We start from the raw sequence: 18,732 nt of genomic DNA, 5'->3' as shown, positions 1-18,732 counted from the left end.
GCATCATTGTGTTTGTCTCCCTAAAGAAATACATACATCTACACCACCTACTTCATCTATGTATGGTCTATGGACATGACATTAACTCCAGATGTTCTTTCATATCACATTTATTTAACTTCAAAACAATTAAATCTCTTTCACCATGCTATAGGAATGTAATGTTTGTTACGTACAGTTACTTCATACAGACTAGTGCATATATTGGCATTTAGCTGAGTTTTTAGTAACAGTTTGCATGTACGGACATAATCTCAATAATTGATCTCAAATCCTAAGAAGAAAAACTAAACAAACAAACAAACGTCTTGCAATGAAGATTTTCTCCATAGGAAGTAGTTGAAAAAAACTGACCTGGATATCCACTTCATATTCAAGGAGGCATAAAACAAAAAAACAGTACACAACTGAATGGTATTCTATAATATTAGCTACATTATATGATGACTTAAGCCTACTAGATGCACATTCCTTTTTGTCCCGATCCTATGGCCTTTCAGGATGGCTTTGCGGATTTAGCGTAGATGCATTCCACTTCGCTGAAGGGTCCATAGCGGCCAAACTTGTCCTTGCCCACCATGACGAAGCAGAGGCGGCGGATGCTGGCGTAGTCGGTTAGGCGGCAGGCCATGGGGAGCGGTGTGGCGGACACGTGGCCGATCTGGGACCAGCGGGAGAAGTCGCCGACCTGGTTCTCCTGGGCCACGTAGATGTAGTAGCTGTCCATGGGAGGCGCGTGCGGGTCCTCCTCCTGGACCGCCCAAATCAGGCAGATGCTGGGGACCGACGTGTCGGTCATGCGCACCACCTTGAGCATGAGCTTCTGGGGGACGTTCTTGGTGGCGGCGGCGGCTGGAAGCACGGAAGGGAAGGGCGTGTCTGGCAGAGGGTGCAACTTTTGCTTCCAGTCATCCTGGGGGAGGAGGAGCAAGGTGGAGGCAGATTACAAAACCTGACATTCGGTTGTATCACATATCAACTAAGGTGTACAACAGCCTGTACTTTTATGAATAAAACTAAATGACCGGCTATAGTAGCACCAAGACATATATATTTTGTGTCGCACATAATTCGCCACATGAATGGTGAAAGCTCTCGCTGTTCTCTTGGTTTAATTCAAACAATCCATATCTAATTTGATGAGGTTTAAAACTATCCTCAGAACATTTTAAGCTCACAATTATTCTTCTCTTTGGCCTTGATACCACTAGGACTGTCCTTCCAAGAGGATTCTGAGGTAGTACAGGCCTTCGGGCAGCCTTACTTCCTGTCAGAATCATCTCAGTGATTTGGTGGCACTAGAGACTTCCAACAAGCAGTAAAACACGTGGATGCACAGCATACTGTGTGTAATTTATTGATTGATCAGATGTTCTCAGCGGTATTTTTGAACAAATGTACAATATACACAGAAAAAGAAGAGCTTAAAATGTTAAGCCAGATGTCTCCATGCTTTAAAGACAACATATCCTATGGTAAATAAACATCTCCTAGGGGAAATAAACAAACATCTCCTAGGATAAATAAACAAACAAATAAAAAGAGAATGGCACTTAACAGTGCACAGATCCTCCACCTTTCACCTGTGCTTGTTTTTGTTTGTTAACAGGATCGTACTAAACCTCTTGGTCCATTTTACAGTTCTCTCCTAAGTCAAATTTAAAAACGCCCAGTAGTTTTTGTGTAATCTTCTACAAACAAACCAACCAACCAACAAACCACACAATTAAGAAATGGACATGGGCAGAGGTAATGATGATTGTTACAAAAAAGCTGCGCAACACTGTTTGCCTTCCTCGGGAAACACATCCACTCAAGACCTGCTGCATCTAACTTTACGCAGGCGTAAAACCCGAACATTAAAAATGACTCTCTCACAAGGTCAGCACATTTATTGAACTTAAAAAATTGAAACAAAAATTACTTCCACTGCAGTGTAGGAAAGTGATGTTAGTTCAAACAAACAACTCGAACATACAGACAAGTAGTTCTGTGTCTAAGAGCATGCAAAAATCGAAATACACAGAATAAGAGGATAGAATGTCTGGTTCAGGTAGGGCACAGAACATGCAACAATGACTGCACAGACGGTATGTCTTAAATGTGCAAGAATGGGAAGGTCTGCTGGCAACACACCCCGTTGATCCCAGTCCTACTGCCTATTGTCTTACGACTGGCTTCACTGATTTGGCATAGATGCCCACTACTTCGCTATAGGGTCCGAATCGGCCGAACTTGTCCCTGCCAACCACGGCGAAGCAGAGGCAGCGGTAGCTGGGGAATTCTGAGAGGTGGCAGTTCATGGGGAGGGGGGAGGCGGGGACGCATCCGGCCATGGACCAGCGGGAGAAGACGCCGTCGAGGTTCTGTTGGGCCACGTAGATGAAGTAGCTGTCCATGGGGGGTGCGTGCGGGTCCTCCTCCGCCACCTGCCAGCGGAGGAAGAGACTATTCGGGTCGCTCCCGCTGCGCCACACTTTGACCGATAGCGCCTGCGGGACGTTCTTCGAGGCGGCGGCCAGCGGGAGTGTGGTGGGGAAGGATCTGTCCGGCAGAGGGTGCAACTGTTTCTTCCAGTCATCCTGGGTGAGGGTGGGGGGGAGTGTACATGTCAAGACATGACACTTGGTTGCAGTTTTATGAATGAATAGAAGGACACTACGAGAGCAGCTTATACCACGGCAAAACTAACTGGTTTCACATGTATAGTGGTGTGCGTTTACACCTCCATGCTAAAGTTGACTACAAAGAGGAATAAAAAAAATAATCTTTTGGAAATTTATCTTAATATCTTAATTTAAAAAAAGAGGAAAAATTCAACCTTTAAGGACACCAATTTTCTTTGTTAATGAATAATGTATCATAAATAAATAAATGTTCTTCCTTAAAATACAGGGGGTATAAGTATACACCCCCCTATGTTAAATTCCTATAGAGGCAGAGACATTTCTATTTTTAGAGGCCAGTTATTTTGTGGATCCAGGATACTATGCATCCTGGTGTAATTCCCTTGGCCTTTGGAATTAAAATAGCCCCACATCGCCACATAACCTTCACCATACCCAAGAACTTTATTCTTAAAGGCATTAAGATAAATTTCCAAAGATTAATTTTTTTTTTATTCCTCTTTTTAGCCAACTTCAGCATGAGGGTGTAAACTTATGCACACCACTGTGGCTCTCCACATCAATGACCAATGCTTGTAATGTACATACATGCGCTTCATCAATTTTCCTATTCCTAATTCAAATAATCCACACCTACTTAAGACAAATAGAGTCCTCATTGGAGGTTTCAATTAAACTCTATTAAGTCTTCTCTATGACCCAGTTTACATGTCAGATTAGTATATCCCAAGGACTACTTCAAACCTTGATTCCGAAAGGGATTTTGAGGTAGTCTGGAGTTAAGGCCTTTGACAGACTTAATTCCTATTTAAATCACCTGTAGTAATTTAGTGGCAGCACTGCCTTTAGGAGTACAGAAGAACCCCCGTCTACTGTCAAATAAGGGTGTATTGTCAGTTTTTGTTGTTCTATCTGATTTTAAGAGTCTAGGGAGAGACAGTTTGGAGGCAGTGCAAAATAGTCTCATTGATAATTTGATTAATTGAGACAGTGGCAGTATAGAGGCCTGCTTTACACAGAAAGTTCTATTACTTTTTGGTTTGAAATAGCCCGCTACTATATATTTTATTTAATACTCATTATTATCCATTTTTAGGCTTGTGACAGCCAGAGCAGAATAGAAAGCAAAACAGGTTCTTCCAACTCATTGCATTTTTATGCTATTTTTGTGGCATATCAGTATCAGCACTCGACAAGTGCACAAATGTAAAAACTGGAACTCGTACTCTGTTTGCATCGTGCATCCCTACTCAGCTGAGCTGATGTCAGTTTCTTTTATACCCCCCCCCCCCCCCCCATCGTTCTGATATCAGTTAATCCTGGTTTAATCTGTTTTTTTATATTTTCTGGAGAAGTCTGCTGGCCTCCAGTTCTTGGATGATATTTTGCCAGTTGTAAACATTCTGCTTTGTATTCATGCAGGCATATCTTGATATGAGATGATGGGAGCTTTTTTATTCACCAAGGAGAGAATTCAGTGATCATTCTTTAGTGGCCTCCCACACCTTTTGGTGTTGTTCAGCTCAATAGTGCATTCCTTCTTGCTAAGAATGTACAACATTGTTGATCTGGCCACTAATAAAGATCCATTCTACTGGTGTACAAAGGCAAAATTACAAAAATTGTGTCAAGGTCCAAGTACTTCTGGGCGTAACTGCAATGTTAAGTCAAAAGTTAAGCACAATGGCGCGGAGTGAAGGCAAATTTAAAACATAAACCGTTCATTTTCATAATTATATAAACAATATTTTTGGTCGTGATGAGCCGTGGATAACGGAAACAGCGGATCCCGAGTTGGCGGATACAGGGCTTCCACTGTATTTTTCACCTCCGTCACAGGACTACACCTCGATGGGAACTAAGAATCGCTCTACGTGATGTCCGTCATCAGTACGTGGGGACAGGGGAGAACATATTGAGAATGGGTCGCTATAGGAAAAAAACTTAACACCTTACCCCATGTACATTGGCATCGCGAACAAGGATTTTCTTCAACTTTGGATCATCGCCTCCTGTTAGCAGCAGAAATATAGCGATTCAGTGGTGACTCAGGCAACATCAGACACAAAAGGGCGAGAGTCTTACCTTTTATATTTGCCTTGACGTCTTACCTTTTATATTTGCCTTGCTATCAGTTGTGTTGTTCTGTGCTGCTAGACTGGATGGTGGAATTGGGATGGTGGAGGTTACTTGGGAAGTATTCTACAGGTGAAATAACAGACATCAGTAAACATCAGCACCGTGAACAGATTCAACAAGACTAAAGAACATAGCTCTCAGACATGACTACATGTTCATCAAGGGAAAGTGTTACCGTTGCTTGTTGTTGCGTCGCCGATTCTGAAACGGCTTTGGAAAAAACAAAACATAGTACGAGTGAATTAAAATTCCTCTGGCAAAACAGCCAGCAATCAATCTGAATGACTGAATGGACAATAAACAATAAAGCTCTGGTTATTACCATATGGTGTCTCTTCAGTCTTTATGCTCACAGGCTTGGGTGATTCTGGTTCAGCCTGGAAATGTAAAAAGAGGTAAAAGATTTCTGGATCTACCCATTTCAACAAAAGGGTGTACTACGAAATGAGGTTACTGGCTTTTTTCAGTTAACTTCAGGTCTCCAAGGAACATTTCCTTTTTGAAACCTTTGATACTTGATCCGGTACTCTTTTAGAGATCAGTAACTACCAATTTAACCTAGGTAATTTTGCATTATGTACTGTAGGTCTATTGTGCCAACTGTGTGCAATGGACTACCTTTACTAAGCGCAACGGAGGTGATGGGCAAGGTTCTGGAGCAGGTTGGGGTGTAGACATGCTCTGAGGTGGGCCTGAGGAGAGTCAGATGGTGAATGAATCAAAGTGAAATGCAATACCAGAATCTTTAAGGTGAGTGTTTCATACAAAAACATCCATATGAAATTTTTCCAATGGAGAACTGCTTTACTGAACTAAGCTTAGGTGGCCTAATACAGTTAAATTACTCTGAAAGCAAACCATGCACTTACATAGAATACTCTAGTATATTGAATACTAATATAGAAAATGCTAAATAGTCTAGATTTGGTCATTACCATTAGAGGAACTCCTTTCTTCTTCCACCTTAACCTGAAAACCAAAAATCCAAATAATGAGGAGAGCCTACGGCATAGGAACTGTTTGAAATAGCTTATGTGAATCTAGTCTGCAAATGACTACCTTTACTTCCTTTGGAAGGCTTGTGGTAACATGAGATGATGTATTGCTTCTCTCAGAGCAGCTTTGTTCAGGTAAGTCTACTGTGAGAAACAAAACAGAGACATTTAGGAAAATCTTTTATTCTAGCAACAAGCAAAACATACATATTTCTAAAATAACTGACCAAAGCCAATATGAGGGCAATTTTCTTTCTGATGCTGCTACTCTATTTTACTCATTGATATGCCCAAAACATGTCTGAAATGTAAATAGTTGTGAATCTATTTTGAATCTGTTTCCATGGTTTCCAGGTATATCATTGAAAGAAAGCTTCTTGCAAAATGATTCAATATAAAAATAGGACTGTGCTGATTTAACATGACTGCACTGAGAAGCTAAGGTTTCTTGGTGTAAACAAGTGTCTGGTAAAAACCTTAAGAGTATTGTACACCCCAATGAAAGACAAGACAGTTTCTTAACATTCAGGCCACAGCCATTTCAACATACAGGTTTACTGAATCTCCATGAGCCACAAGCAATACAGTTTGGGATTTGCTCTGCTGCTGTATTCGGATACACTAGGATTTAGATTCTGATGACCATCACAAAATAGATGGTCTGAGAAAAAAAAAGACCACCACAACTAGCCTTGATTGCATAATCTGCATCTGAAATTTCTACCGCTTGTATTCACCAATCAGGAAACAGAGACAGACATCCAGGCATCCAGACAGACAGCATCCAAATTAGTAAGGTCAGGGTTTCCCGCAGGAAATTTAAAAAGATATTGGCCATATAACCTAAGTTCGTTGATGGGGATGGAGTTAGCTAAATAATTTAGAAAGCACACGCGTAGGCACGGATGGGCCTGGACGGGCCTAGGCCCGTCTATTGTCAGTCTTGCGCGTCCGATTAGACGGAATGGTAAGAGGTTTAGTTATTTAGAAGGAAAACGTCATTACTGCCAAACCATGCAAACTTGCAGCAATGAAATTAAGCAGATGATGAATATTGACCCTATATTGATCTATATTGTTTTAAATAGAAAGCCGTTCTTAGGTCAAACAATGTTGCAGTAAATTTGCAATAAGCTGATCCAGCTTTGAAAACCAATCCCTTAGAAGTCAAGGCCATAACAGCCAAACTGAATTGTTTGGGGACATCAGTCCAGGGATGGAAATTAGCACCAGACTTCAGCCAAATGCTGCTTAAATATGAAGTTGGCTGGTAGATTTTAGACACAAAAGTATTTGAGTGGCTGGTAATTTTCACCAAAAAAATCTGCCAGTGGCTGGTAGATGTATAATTTAAAAAATAAAAAACTTCCACCCTTGTGAGCGGTATCAGTCCACAGCTAGGTTTTGCTTGTGGTCCCAGGATCAGCATCCTCCAGTCATATCTCATATCATAACAATGACATTTCTCAGAAATGAAGACAATTGGCCTGGGTGGCTCCAATTCAGCCCTTACATAAAGGGTCACATGAACATACCTGGGATGTCCTCAGCGGTCAGGTCCACTAATTGCATTCTGCCCCGCTAGGGAGGAACACACACAGAAAACAAAATTATTATTACTATTACACTGCACTTAGAGAGTATACCCAAAGTATTCACTTTCTGCACATTTTGTTATGCTGCAGCCTTATGTTATGCTACAATTATTTATTTTGTTCTTTCATCATCACATAGTCAATACCAATTCTAACAACTTTTTTTGCACTGGAATACTGGAATATCACACTGATAGAAGTATCAAAATTAATTTATGAATGCACTGTATAACATCATTCATTGACATGTACATCCATAGTCATGTCCAAAACCATTTACAATACTGTTATGCACTGAAACCCAATGACTTGGTGTTACTGGCCGCATGCTTCGAAATGTTGCCTCCTACGTTACACAGCAACATGAGCCACCCCTGTGCGTGCATGCTTGCAAACATTTCACCTTTGACCCGTCATCATTCAGTTCCATCCCCTAGTCTTCTCTCAGTGTCTACAGGAAAGTCACTTCTGAGAAAGTCTTACCCAACCCTGCCAAAAGCCTTCCACGGCCTTCCTTCTGGATTGGCCACTTCCAGCTTCTTCGTTGTCGTTTTCTACAGTGGGACAGAGGAGGGTTATTACTATTTTATTCAACAAATACCCCTTACTGTACCATCCGTAGAACAAAATGTTGCCTGGAGAATTTTGGTCAAAAATGCATTTTGGGCCCAGTAGAATTCTTTTTAAGTGGTGAAAATACTTTTTGAATGACTGTAATTTGCATTTTAAATATACAAACAAATACATAGTACTGCAGACACAACTCTTTCTCTGTGATGCTCATACCAGCCATCAGCCATCCATCACTGGATCCATCTCCACTGTCGGAGTTCCTGTGTAAGACAAAATTGAGTAGTTACTGGAAGATGCATTAGTTACATGATAAACTCTGCCTCACAATTAAGGTCTATTCCGTTCCGCAACATTTGCAGGTTCTAAAATCCTATGTTGAATTCAATGAACCCAGATTTTCTTTAGAACGTTAATTTTCCAACATTCCTGTCACACCGGGACCGATTTAAGAGGTAATCACATAATACTACAGGGGGTTTAGTAAAGGCAGCTAATACAATCTAGCTACACCAAAGCACATGGTTAATTTCACAATATTGCAAACTATGCCATTACAGTTTTTGTTTAGTAATTACAGAAGGCAGCCAAAGGACATGCTTTTCTCAGATTTCAGAACCAAATGAATGCATGACATGAGCTTCTTAAAACATGTTCTCTCACGGGTAATCACTAGATGGCTCCATTTCACACGCACATCATACTGATGTGCCTTCTGAGTTTTGACTGAATGGACTGAGCAGGAAAACGATTTCATTTTTACCGTTGCCCGACAAGAGAAAAAGAATCATGGATGATGGACCTTGAACATCTTTGGCATAATTCTGCAGTTTTTTTTTAATAAGATGAAGATTATGCACTATTTTGTTTTCAGCTTTTCAGCTTGGACTTCACCAATGACAATACTTCTTCCCACACATTTCAGCTTATTATGGGATGCTTAAATATGTTGAACAATTTGATTACTTGGTTGTAAATATTGAACATCAACTTATTTAGCTATCCATGCAGGTCAGATCATACATTTCAAAATGCACTACACTGAAAGTGTTGACCTCAGCTTGAAGTGCTTAGAAATTTGAACCGCCCAGGAGATGGTTGTAGACTTTAGGCTTAGCCTACCCCCCCCCTACCAGCCGTGCACCTCCTTCTACAAGTGCGGAGTGGAGAGCATCCTCTCCTCCTGCATTAACATGTGGTACGGCAGCTGCTCTGCTGCAGACAGGAAGGCACTGCAGCGGGCTAAGCTATCTTATCTCTGATCTGACCATAGACTGCTCCTGACACCCTCCACTTTAGTCATGAACTTACTCATGGACTTTGAGCACCCTGAACACTGCTGCTGCATATGGTCTTAGCGCTGACAGGCTGACCCCCCAACCCCTTCAACCTCAGCAGCAATGCTGGCAGCACTCATACGTCTATTTTCCAAAGACAACTTCTGGATATGATGCCTAGCATGTGTACTCAACTTCTTTGGTCGACCATGGGGCCTGTTCTGAGTGGAACCTGTCCTGTTAAACCGCTCTGAATTAACAAAATTGGTGCTTTCCTAAAGATAGGATAGAACAGAATTGTTTTATGGTGTTTTAAGCCCCGACGTAGTCTTCCAGGCAGAGCTGCATAGAAGGCACTAGGGTTAGGGTTAACCCTTTAGGCGCCAGAGTTTTTCCCCCGAAACGTTCGATTTTGACATCTTAATTTCAAAAGGCTATATCTTAAAAGTGATCAGAGATAGAGACTTTCTATAAATTAGAGAAATATTAAGGATGACCCAAAGTTTATGAAGAGATTAAATGTTTATATCTAATTTGCATATTATGACCTCATATGGTGGCGGCCATCTTGGATTATAGAATTTCATGAAAAGTTGCATGTTTGAATGATAAAATGCATCATTCCCCCCCCCCCAAAATGTCCCTCACCTTCTGTATGCTATATTGGACAATACTGAATGCTCAGGTAAATAGTAAGTAGTAAACAAACTGTGTAAATCATTACTAATAAATGGCAGAAACAAACCAAATGCATGTAGCGGTAGGCTGGCCTTTTGCTGTAGGAATTTTCAATTTTCTACATACAGTAGGCACTCTGATTCCATGTATGGGGCACATATATATTATTCAGATGACACACAAACACAAGTAGACAAGACCTGTTTAGTTCAAAAGCTCACTTGCCACAGCAAGGCACAGATCAGGAGTGAGATGACGAGAGAAGACAAGAGACAATGTTATTTTTTTGTTTGTTTTTTTCTTAGCTGACAAAGACACGCACATCACAAGGACATGAACACACAAAAAAGAACACATACAAGGATACAAGGATACAAGGAAGTTTATTGTCACATGCATATAGTTACTGGAAGTAAGAAATGCAGTGAAATTATGTCTGGTGTCAGCCTATTTGTGCATTAATGGGGGGGGGTAAAAAGTGCAGTAGAAGAGGGGTTTAGTAGATTAAGTGGCAAGGGCTGCATAAAAAAGGTGGGGGAGGATTGGGATTGGGTGGGGGGCACCAACAAGGAGCACCCAAGAGCAACAGGGGCAAGGAAAAACTCCCTTACCAAGGAAGAAACCTTGGGCAGATCCACGGCTCAAGGGGCTAACCCAACTGCCAGGGGTCTTGGTGTGTGTGTTGGGGGGATGACAGGGGAGATGGGATAGTGTGCTGTGTATGTGGGGAGAGGGCAGTGTGCAATATGTGTGTTGGAGAAGCTTCCTCATGAGACAATGTGCTGTGTATTGGGGATACATAGTGTATGTCCTAAATGGTCAGGGAAATAGATAGCAAATCAACAGTGTAAATCATTACAAATAGGCTAAATGGCTGATTTTTTTTTTTTTTTTATGTAGCAGGCTGTAGAGATAATGACTCCCTATCCATACAGGGCCGACATTCCCATCATCTTGTGATAGACTATGCACGGCCTAATGGCTCCCCTGCCCAGTGTTACCACCTCTGCTCCTGCTGCGAGCAGCATGGCCAGATCTGCCTCTCACGCGCGCCGAGTGGAGAGAATTTGCGCAGCTCGGACTAGGCCTACTGTCATTCTCATTGCGACTCCCCAAACTGCCTCTACGTTCCCCCCCTAACTGTCCTATGAGCACTTCGACCTCGTCTAACATACCCAGTGGCATTAGACAAAGGCTCCACCACGTTACTGTCGCCGCGATTGCGGAGAGGCACACGGTCAGAAGACAGAAGCTAGCGCTACATGGACATTACCTCCAGCCTCGTTCGCCACACCACTAACACCCTGCTAACTTCCCGATGAACACTCCGACCCCGTGAAACATTATTCCCACCACTGACATTGGGCAAACGATTCAATGTTTGTGCTTGGTGTAAGCTAAACTCTCACTTTGTCCAGCTGCATCATTGCAAGGCAGGGATGCATCTGAAGCCTCACTAAACGAATCACCGTCATTTTCTGAAGGCAGATATTCCCCTTCAGAATCAGGGTCCGCGAATAGAAGACCCAACACTTCATTTGGGGTAAACGTTTTTGATGCCATTAGACGTTAATCTAATGCAAATACTCGCTGACGTTGACAATATCGCTCTGATAAAGTAGCTCACACGCACACTAGCTCCGGTATTGCACGCACTGATTCAATGCAGCTGTAGCGCGAAAGTTTTGTTTAAAGCATGACCTTTTTTGGACTCGGGGATGACGTATGACATGTCTGCCATCTAGTGGAGCGGAGGTTGAACGAAATATGACACCCTATTTGACTAAATCGGCCGTTTTATTCAGTACCGCATCTTGTCGAGTAAACTCGACCGTGGCGCCTAGAGGGTTAAGGTTAGAGTTAGGTGCCTTGAAGTCCACGGTCGCAGCCCTGCCTTGAAGTCCACGGTGGGGGCTTAAAACACCATTGAGCAACAGCATTTGTGGTATAAATTAAGGTCTGTAAACATCATGATGAGAAAGAGTTTTAAACAGTAAAAGATGTATTTATTTCAAGCGTTCACAATCCAAAATTTACCAGATAGAATAAATGTGGGATCGCTTTATCTAGGTCACTAGTCAGGGTCCTCACGAGCTTCTCGGGAACACGGCAGCTCTGCGCGAACGCTGCAGTGGTACCGGCAGGTGAGCCTTGACTAAGTTATCTGGTTAATAGGAAGTGGATGCGTGGCAAAGTTTCGTCACATTCCTCATGAACTTCCGTTTGCAACGACATATAACCTCAAGTAATACCCTGACATCATTTTTATATAATAACCTTTTATAACTTTTTAACTAACAAGTTTAACTATTACAAATAACGAAGCCATCCTACCAGAATGTGCACTCTGAATCCTGATGTCTCTTTTTGTCGCACTGTGTCTCATGCTGCCTTAGCAAGGGCCGTTTGAAAAAACCATAGCTGGCCTTGCAGCTGCAAGATAAGGCGTAAACAGGGGCGAGGTCTACTCAAAACAACCAGTAGGAGAGTGCAGGAGAGCGAACGATATTTAACCCATGCACGATGTAGGACCTGTGATCACTCTGTACATCCCTGAACTTTCTATAAACTTAAGGTGAAAAGTTCGTACCCTTGAGAGCAATATTGCTGATTTGCGAAGATAAGGCCGAACAACAATCCTTTCATAACGCCACCTGTGGGTTCAGGGTAGTGTTGTGTCAGCATTTTGGAGGGGTATAAGTGGGGGAGTTAGACCATTGTTCGGGAGTGCCTTCTTGAGATACACTCACGGTTTATTGCTGTTGGTATTGCTGCTAGCATCAATAAAATCCATTTTGCATTGAATTCTGCCTGCTTGAAAACTCCTTTTTGCTTTAGCATAAGTGTCATTGGTGAATTTTTCTTGAAGTCGTGAGCTCAATTTTCTACTCATCAACTGGCCGATTTGATGACCTACCACGACAAATGCCTCTTGCTTATCTGTATATCTGGCGTGTGGAAAAAACAAGGCATTTGCTTTGTTTCAAGGCATGTTTTAGACATTTGGCAAGCCTTCCCGATATATATCAGCATACAGAGCTAAAGAGAGCTAAAGCACCATTTCACTCTGCTCAAGGCTGCCTGCATCACAGTCCCTGTCCTTGTCTAGGACCTGTCTACGGTTCGTGAAAGGCAAATCTCAAGAGACATCCATGGTGGGCTTCAATCACAAACCCTCAAAGAGAGAGACACGGAAGACAGTAAGGTACCTGGAACTGGTGACAGCCCCTGGGGCACAGCTGTCAGCAGGAGGGGTGGTCGAGAGGGATCGCAGGCCGGATCTCTGAAGACAGGCAAAACCAAACAAATTAAACAGCCCAAAAATGGACGTTGCGTCTTTAGACAAATACAGAATGGTAGCCAATTACTCCAAAGATGGTGGATTTATACTGAACTACGACTAGGGTAAATTACATTGTAAAAGGGCAGTATAAACTTACATACAAGAAACATTTAAAATTTAACAGAAACTTTGACCAGAAACCAAAAGACAAATTGGACATTAACTTTTAAGAGTAGCTTTGTGGCTTTACGTGCTCTAACAATGGCGAAAAAATGTCAACTGGCCGTAGCATTACCTGATCAAGACAGACTGTCTTGCCCGGGGTATGGCGCTGTCTTAAATAAGCCATGGCAGCATCCCCTCTTCTCTTCACCTTTTGTATGTGAGCCTACACGTGAGAACAACAAAAAGTAATCAGGTTAATTAAATGTCAGTTTCACAACCTCTAAATCTAGTCAACATGTAGAATAGAAGAACAAAAACAAAAGGAGATGGCATGATCTACATGCACACACAGCAAATTATGCCTGATAAAAGTACTAAATTGGGACAACATAAGACCAACAATCTACCAGTGTCAGCAGCATCAAGCGCTGTGCTATTCTGTTATGATCCCCAAAACACCACTTTACATACTTTGAGTTTCTTCAGCTTCTCCTCGAAGTTTTTTTCGTCAACGTCTAAGTCTTTCATTTTTTGTTGTTGTTCTTTTCTTGTACTCTCCAGTTCTTCTATTACAACACGGACCTTGCTATTCACCATTTCTTCAATCTGGGGGGTGGGGGATAAAGAGACAATTTTAGATGTAGATGAAACAGACACAGACTACGACATCAGTCAGATATATTCTAGTGAGCAGTGTAAACCTAGGCCTGGTTAATTAACAATTTAATCAGATATCACACATCAAGGTCTCTGAACCATTTTTATACTCTCAAGTGTCATTTGAAATGCTATTTGATAATATCACCAGCTCGACTGGTGATGAGAAAAAAGAGGAGAAACAGGGCTATCCATTGGTACCATGGATATCGATCTTTCTGGCTTATAAAAACAGACGAAGTGACTGCAAAATATTAACATCATGTACACAAACCAACGCTGCACATCCATTACTCTCGTTTGAATTACTCGCGGCCCCGTGATCGGATATATATGCCACGTATGTTAGATGAAAGAGGAGACACAGAGCTATCATTTGATACCAAATACATCCTTCTGGGTTATACAACAGACGAAGTGACAGCAAAATAATAACTTCATATAGCTGGACTTACCCCACGTTTTTGTCTGTTTTTGTGGCAAAGCATGTTTATAATCCAACGCTAACGTGTGTTTCTCTATGGCAAAACATGTTCATAATCCGGTTTTGAGATCCTATCAAATTCCTGCATGGCATCCAATTCAAGGCTCACATTGCATCCCAATTTGTTCAACAAAGAAACACCTTTTTTGCCTTTACTTTGTTCATGGCAATGCAGTAAAAAGTTGAGAATCATCATGAGTGTATACACCATAGTCACACATGCTAACAGGCAAACTTGGGTCAAGTCAGGTCAGATCAGTTCGTGTCACAGATATGGAGCGCAGAACGGTCATTTTTCATCGCTAAATAAAAAATGGCATTTATTTCCGTAAATCACACACCACATATTTCTGTAAATTGCTCAGCCCCAGAGTATCCCTCCAACATGGCAATTATATTGCCCGTTTCAGGACAGTCTGCCCTACACACACATGAAATGCATGTAGAGCTATGAGCTTGCTGTGGTGAGATACAGGTCAAAATATAAGAATTTTCTATAATATGATTTTTATATTTTAATTCTTTAAAAATCAAAATAAAATCAATGCTAGTACTAATACATGAAATGATCTGGATAGCCTAGACTCTGCTGAAAAAAACAATATATAATATGTGTGTGTGGCACTTACAATGACCAGAATAAATCCTTATGAATAAAGGTAGTGAAAATGCCCTAAAAACAGCTTAGGGTTCTAAGGGTTAAGGGCCAATGGAAAAGGTAGCGTCGCCACCTGATAATAGCCACTTTTACATGGACAGTTTTTTTGTCATACAGATTGAAAATGTTGTGCCGTCTGTTTACATAGGGTACGTTCTATTCCGATCAGGTGCTCTCAAGAGCTTTAGATTCTTTGATCGGAAGCCGTTGTTGCCTTCTTTTCCTTGAGAAGATTCAGCAGGCAATCCAATTGACTGTATACATGGCTGTTCAATCAGAATTAGTGCTGGTGCGATTAGTTGACTTAATCAATTTTTTTAGTCAACATTTTCTCGTTGATGTCTCAACTGACATTTAAAACGAGACATTGAGAACTTTGAAAAAGCACTTACAAGACGATTTATACAGACAGTACCTTCAGGAAGTTTACCGTTCGCCGCCATCTTGAATTTAGTCACGATAAGTTGAGCGACGAGTATGAATGAACAGGTATGATAAGGGATCAGATTCCAAAAATAATTCTGTGGAAATGCATGGATTCGCGTTGCTGCTACTGGAATCCATGCATATCCACGGAATTATTTTTGTTGCATGTTCAACCTAGTCTGGAAGCCAACCCAAATTTACCCTGCCCAAAAAAGTCTGTTCATCTTTTAAAGTTATTGAGCTGTCAATATATTGTATAATAGACACTTCTCCAGCAGCAGTGACTGTCATAAACATAATCAACTCGAGTGAGCTCAGATAAAGTGGATGACTGCTCCATCTGTTGCTCGTCTTTCCATCATCGTAGAAATGTAGCCCATCCAAATTATTTAATTGGCCTGAACACATCTTAACCGGCATACAGACTGGAGGAGCCACTCCAGACCAAATCTCCTGCCCTCAAATTTGGGAAGGGTAAATTTGAGGTGGCTTCCAGGCATCCCTTTCAGCAGAATAGATTTAATTTGTCTGATGTGGCACTTACAGTCTTGGAGAGCATCTGAGGGCCGGGCGGTTGTCTTTCAGGGGACCTTTTTCTTTTCATGGCTGAAATAAAATAATAATAATAATAATAATAATAATAATAATAATGCACATTCAATAGAAACATCAAGCAATCCAATTCACTTTACACAACTGCATCTGGTATCTGGAGATATAGTGAAGTGAAATGGAATGAACAAATTCTACTGAAGCAATACAATCTTAATTTTAATTCCAACCCTGTTTACATTGGATGAGTGCTAGTTTATCCTGTGGAAAATAATAAATCAGATTGTCAAAGGCTGCCATTGACATTAATGCAGCGTTTCTCACTCACAATTTTTCTGGGGACCCACTTTTTAAAAATGACAGACTCGTGACTGTGGTAGTTAACAAACTAATGCCTTTGGTGTTGGCATAGCCTAGGTTTGACACTTCCTGCCTCTGTCACTAATGTCTATATATCAACATTTTCAAAAGTGAAACAATGTTTTACCCAGATAGGGAGCAAAGTGCCACGGTTTACAAGCTATAAACTCTGGCGCATTCCAACAATGGTGACAAACGCTAATGCTTCATGACTAGCTTACTTTCTCACACTCCTGGGCAGAATCTGCAACGCTGCAACAGACTGGTAGTTGTTAGAAGTTAGTAATGAATGAAGTCATCGATATATGGTAAATAACGATGTCTGCTATCCCTGATATCTCCCCACAGTTGGAGCTAAATGCAGCATGTACAAACATAATGAATATACGGATCACATAAACATAAGGACAATCTAACGCTGTAGCACTAGCCCTAATTCACAACAGTAAACGAACAGAAGTAAGCTATAGCATGGTAGCTAACAACAAACTGCTCTCAGTGTAGGGGCTAGCTAGCATGGCGAGCTAACTGTTAGCCACACGGTATCATCTGACTTACACCTTTTTTTCTTGTAACAAACATGGTTAATAAGCAGTCTCCCACCTACAACAAATACTTTTTTTCTGAAAAGCGTTTGAATTTACCGCTCATTTGACTGATAACATGAAATCTGTAGACTCGTGCAGCCAGCGTGCGCTTCACAATAGTTGGACTGATGTCTTAGAGGGCGGGGCCGGGCCGGGCCGTCAGACCCCTAAAAAAGACAGTTTTTTACCATAGGTTTTTACTCGTATCGGGCTCTACGGAACCCCTAAGGGGACAAGAGCAAAACAATCTAAAGTTTAGTTTCATGTGCTCACACGAAATTTTCATGTGCGCGCATGAAAAGGTTTTGTGTGAACACCTGAAAGTTTCGCGTGAGCACATGGAAATAAGTAGCCTAATGATGCTTTGTAGTTTTACATAGGAGAGCAATGGGTCTTATTAAAGACTTTGTTTGTAAGTTAACATTACATTAGCCTATGATGCTGCATAATATAATGTTGACTTATAAACAAAGACCCTCTCCCATGTAGAACCTACAAAGCATCAATAGCCTACTTTTCATGTACTTTCAGGTGCTCTGTGCTCACACAAAACCTTTATGTGCGCACATTAAAGTTTCGAGTGAGCACATAAAAGTTTTGAGTGAGCACATGAAACTTTTGAATGTGGGGATGTGGCCTCTTGTCATCAGGGGGTTCCAGAAAGGAGGTTTAAACACCAAGATAAAACTTAACCTCTGCCAATACCGGTTACCAGTTAGTTCAATCAAACCTTATTTTAGTTAACCCAGAGCGGTAGGTAAAACTTGATCTTTTTCTATGGAAGTTGTGCGCGTTCACGGCGAACTTAAGGCATCATCTAATGAGAGTCGAAACCATGAGCGAAACTGGCGAAATGAAGAGCACTGTATTTTTCAGAGGCGGAGTAGAAAGTTGTCCTCGAGGCTTACGATGAGAGAACTGTAATACCAAAAAAGAGCAATACTTGAGCGTCTGCCAAGGAAAGAGACCTTGCTTGGCCTAACTAATAGCCTAACTGACCGTGTATGCGTAAACTGATAGCATATTAATGTCAAAAGCACAATTAAATAGCCTAATTCAGGATTTCTCAGGATTTTTGTATTGTAGCCCAGAGCATTTCTAATGGGGAGACACAGTATAAATGCTTGGGGTCCGTTTGTAAAGCCAGTACGGCAGCTGAGTAGCCGCTCTTTCACATAGACTAGGCTACATCTACACGAAACCGCCGGGTGAATTCTCTTACCACTTTCACACCTTTAACCAGTAAAGAAAAAACTTGCGTGCACACAGAGGTGAAAGCGGCTAGTAGTGATATGCCAGACCAGTCGATGGCGCCGGGCCGTGCAGAGGCTTCACATTTAATTTGCGTGAATCGCGTAGAATAAAACATTGAAACAGTTTGTTAAGCAGTAGCATGAAATAAGGAGACTATAGACGGTTTTCAACTGTTAAACTATAAAGTTCATTTTCAAAGTATGTGACTTATGTGGAATTTCAAATGCGTACGCATTGCATTAGGTCTGAGCACCACTAGAGAATACATTAACATACAGTAAGCTAATGTTTAACTAAGTTAAGCTAACGGTGTGCTTCTAACTTAGCCACAAAAGGCTGATAGGCTACATTGTGCACATAAATCATGACAGGGGAAAGAAAAAACTTTAATATGATAAACAAATGTTTAATTGTTTTTTTTTTTA

At 41.4% G+C, this 18,732-nt stretch overlaps 1 protein-coding gene across 6 annotated transcripts; it reads right to left on the bottom strand.

Moving 5' to 3' along the window:
• Positions 1-94: 94 nt before the first annotated feature.
• Positions 95-17,295, bottom strand: atf7ip2 (activating transcription factor 7 interacting protein 2). 6 transcript variants are annotated; one of them, XM_042085836.1, is made up of 17 exons: positions 17,111-17,295; positions 16,688-16,728; positions 16,099-16,160; positions 13,801-13,935; positions 13,460-13,552; positions 13,091-13,164; positions 8,143-8,189; positions 7,840-7,910; positions 7,297-7,342; positions 5,826-5,905; positions 5,702-5,735; positions 5,385-5,458; positions 5,089-5,143; positions 4,942-4,976; positions 4,739-4,829; positions 4,584-4,639; positions 1,335-2,582 (listed from the first exon to the last, which is right to left on the bottom strand). In XM_042085836.1, the coding sequence occupies exons 3-17, from the start codon at positions 16,156-16,158 to the stop codon at positions 2,160-2,162; spliced, it is 1,374 nt and encodes a 457-aa protein (XP_041941770.1). In that variant the 5' UTR covers positions 16,159-16,160; positions 16,688-16,728; positions 17,111-17,295; the 3' UTR covers positions 1,335-2,159. The 6 variants fall into 6 exon arrangements, with proteins under 6 accessions (XP_041941769.1, XP_041941770.1, XP_041941768.1 ...); XM_042085835.1 differs by lacking the exons at positions 1,335-2,582; positions 16,688-16,728 and adding an exon at positions 95-913 and having other exon boundaries at positions 17,111-17,291; XM_042085834.1 differs by lacking the exon at positions 16,688-16,728.
• Between the last annotated feature and the right edge of the window lie 1,437 nt (positions 17,296-18,732).

This window comes from Alosa sapidissima, chromosome 3 (assembly GCF_018492685.1).
Source record: "Alosa sapidissima isolate fAloSap1 chromosome 3, fAloSap1.pri, whole genome shotgun sequence".
Lineage (NCBI taxonomy): Eukaryota > Metazoa > Chordata > Actinopteri > Clupeiformes > Clupeidae > Alosa > Alosa sapidissima.
Note: the sequence above shows the minus strand (reverse complement) of the source record. Positions and strands in the feature narration are given on the sequence as shown.

What these genes read in the sequence shown, in the direction of transcription:
- atf7ip2 (XM_042085834.1), bottom strand. An exon ending in CGACGCAACAACAAGCAACG is followed by an intron (nt 4,830 to 4,941) that starts GTAACACTTTCC and finishes TTTCACCTGTAG; the next exon opens with AATACTTCCCAAGTAACCTC. An exon ending in TAGCAAGGCAAATATAAAAG is followed by an intron (nt 4,640 to 4,738) that starts GTAAGACGTCAA and finishes TGCTGCTAACAG; the next exon opens with GAGGCGATGATCCAAAGTTG.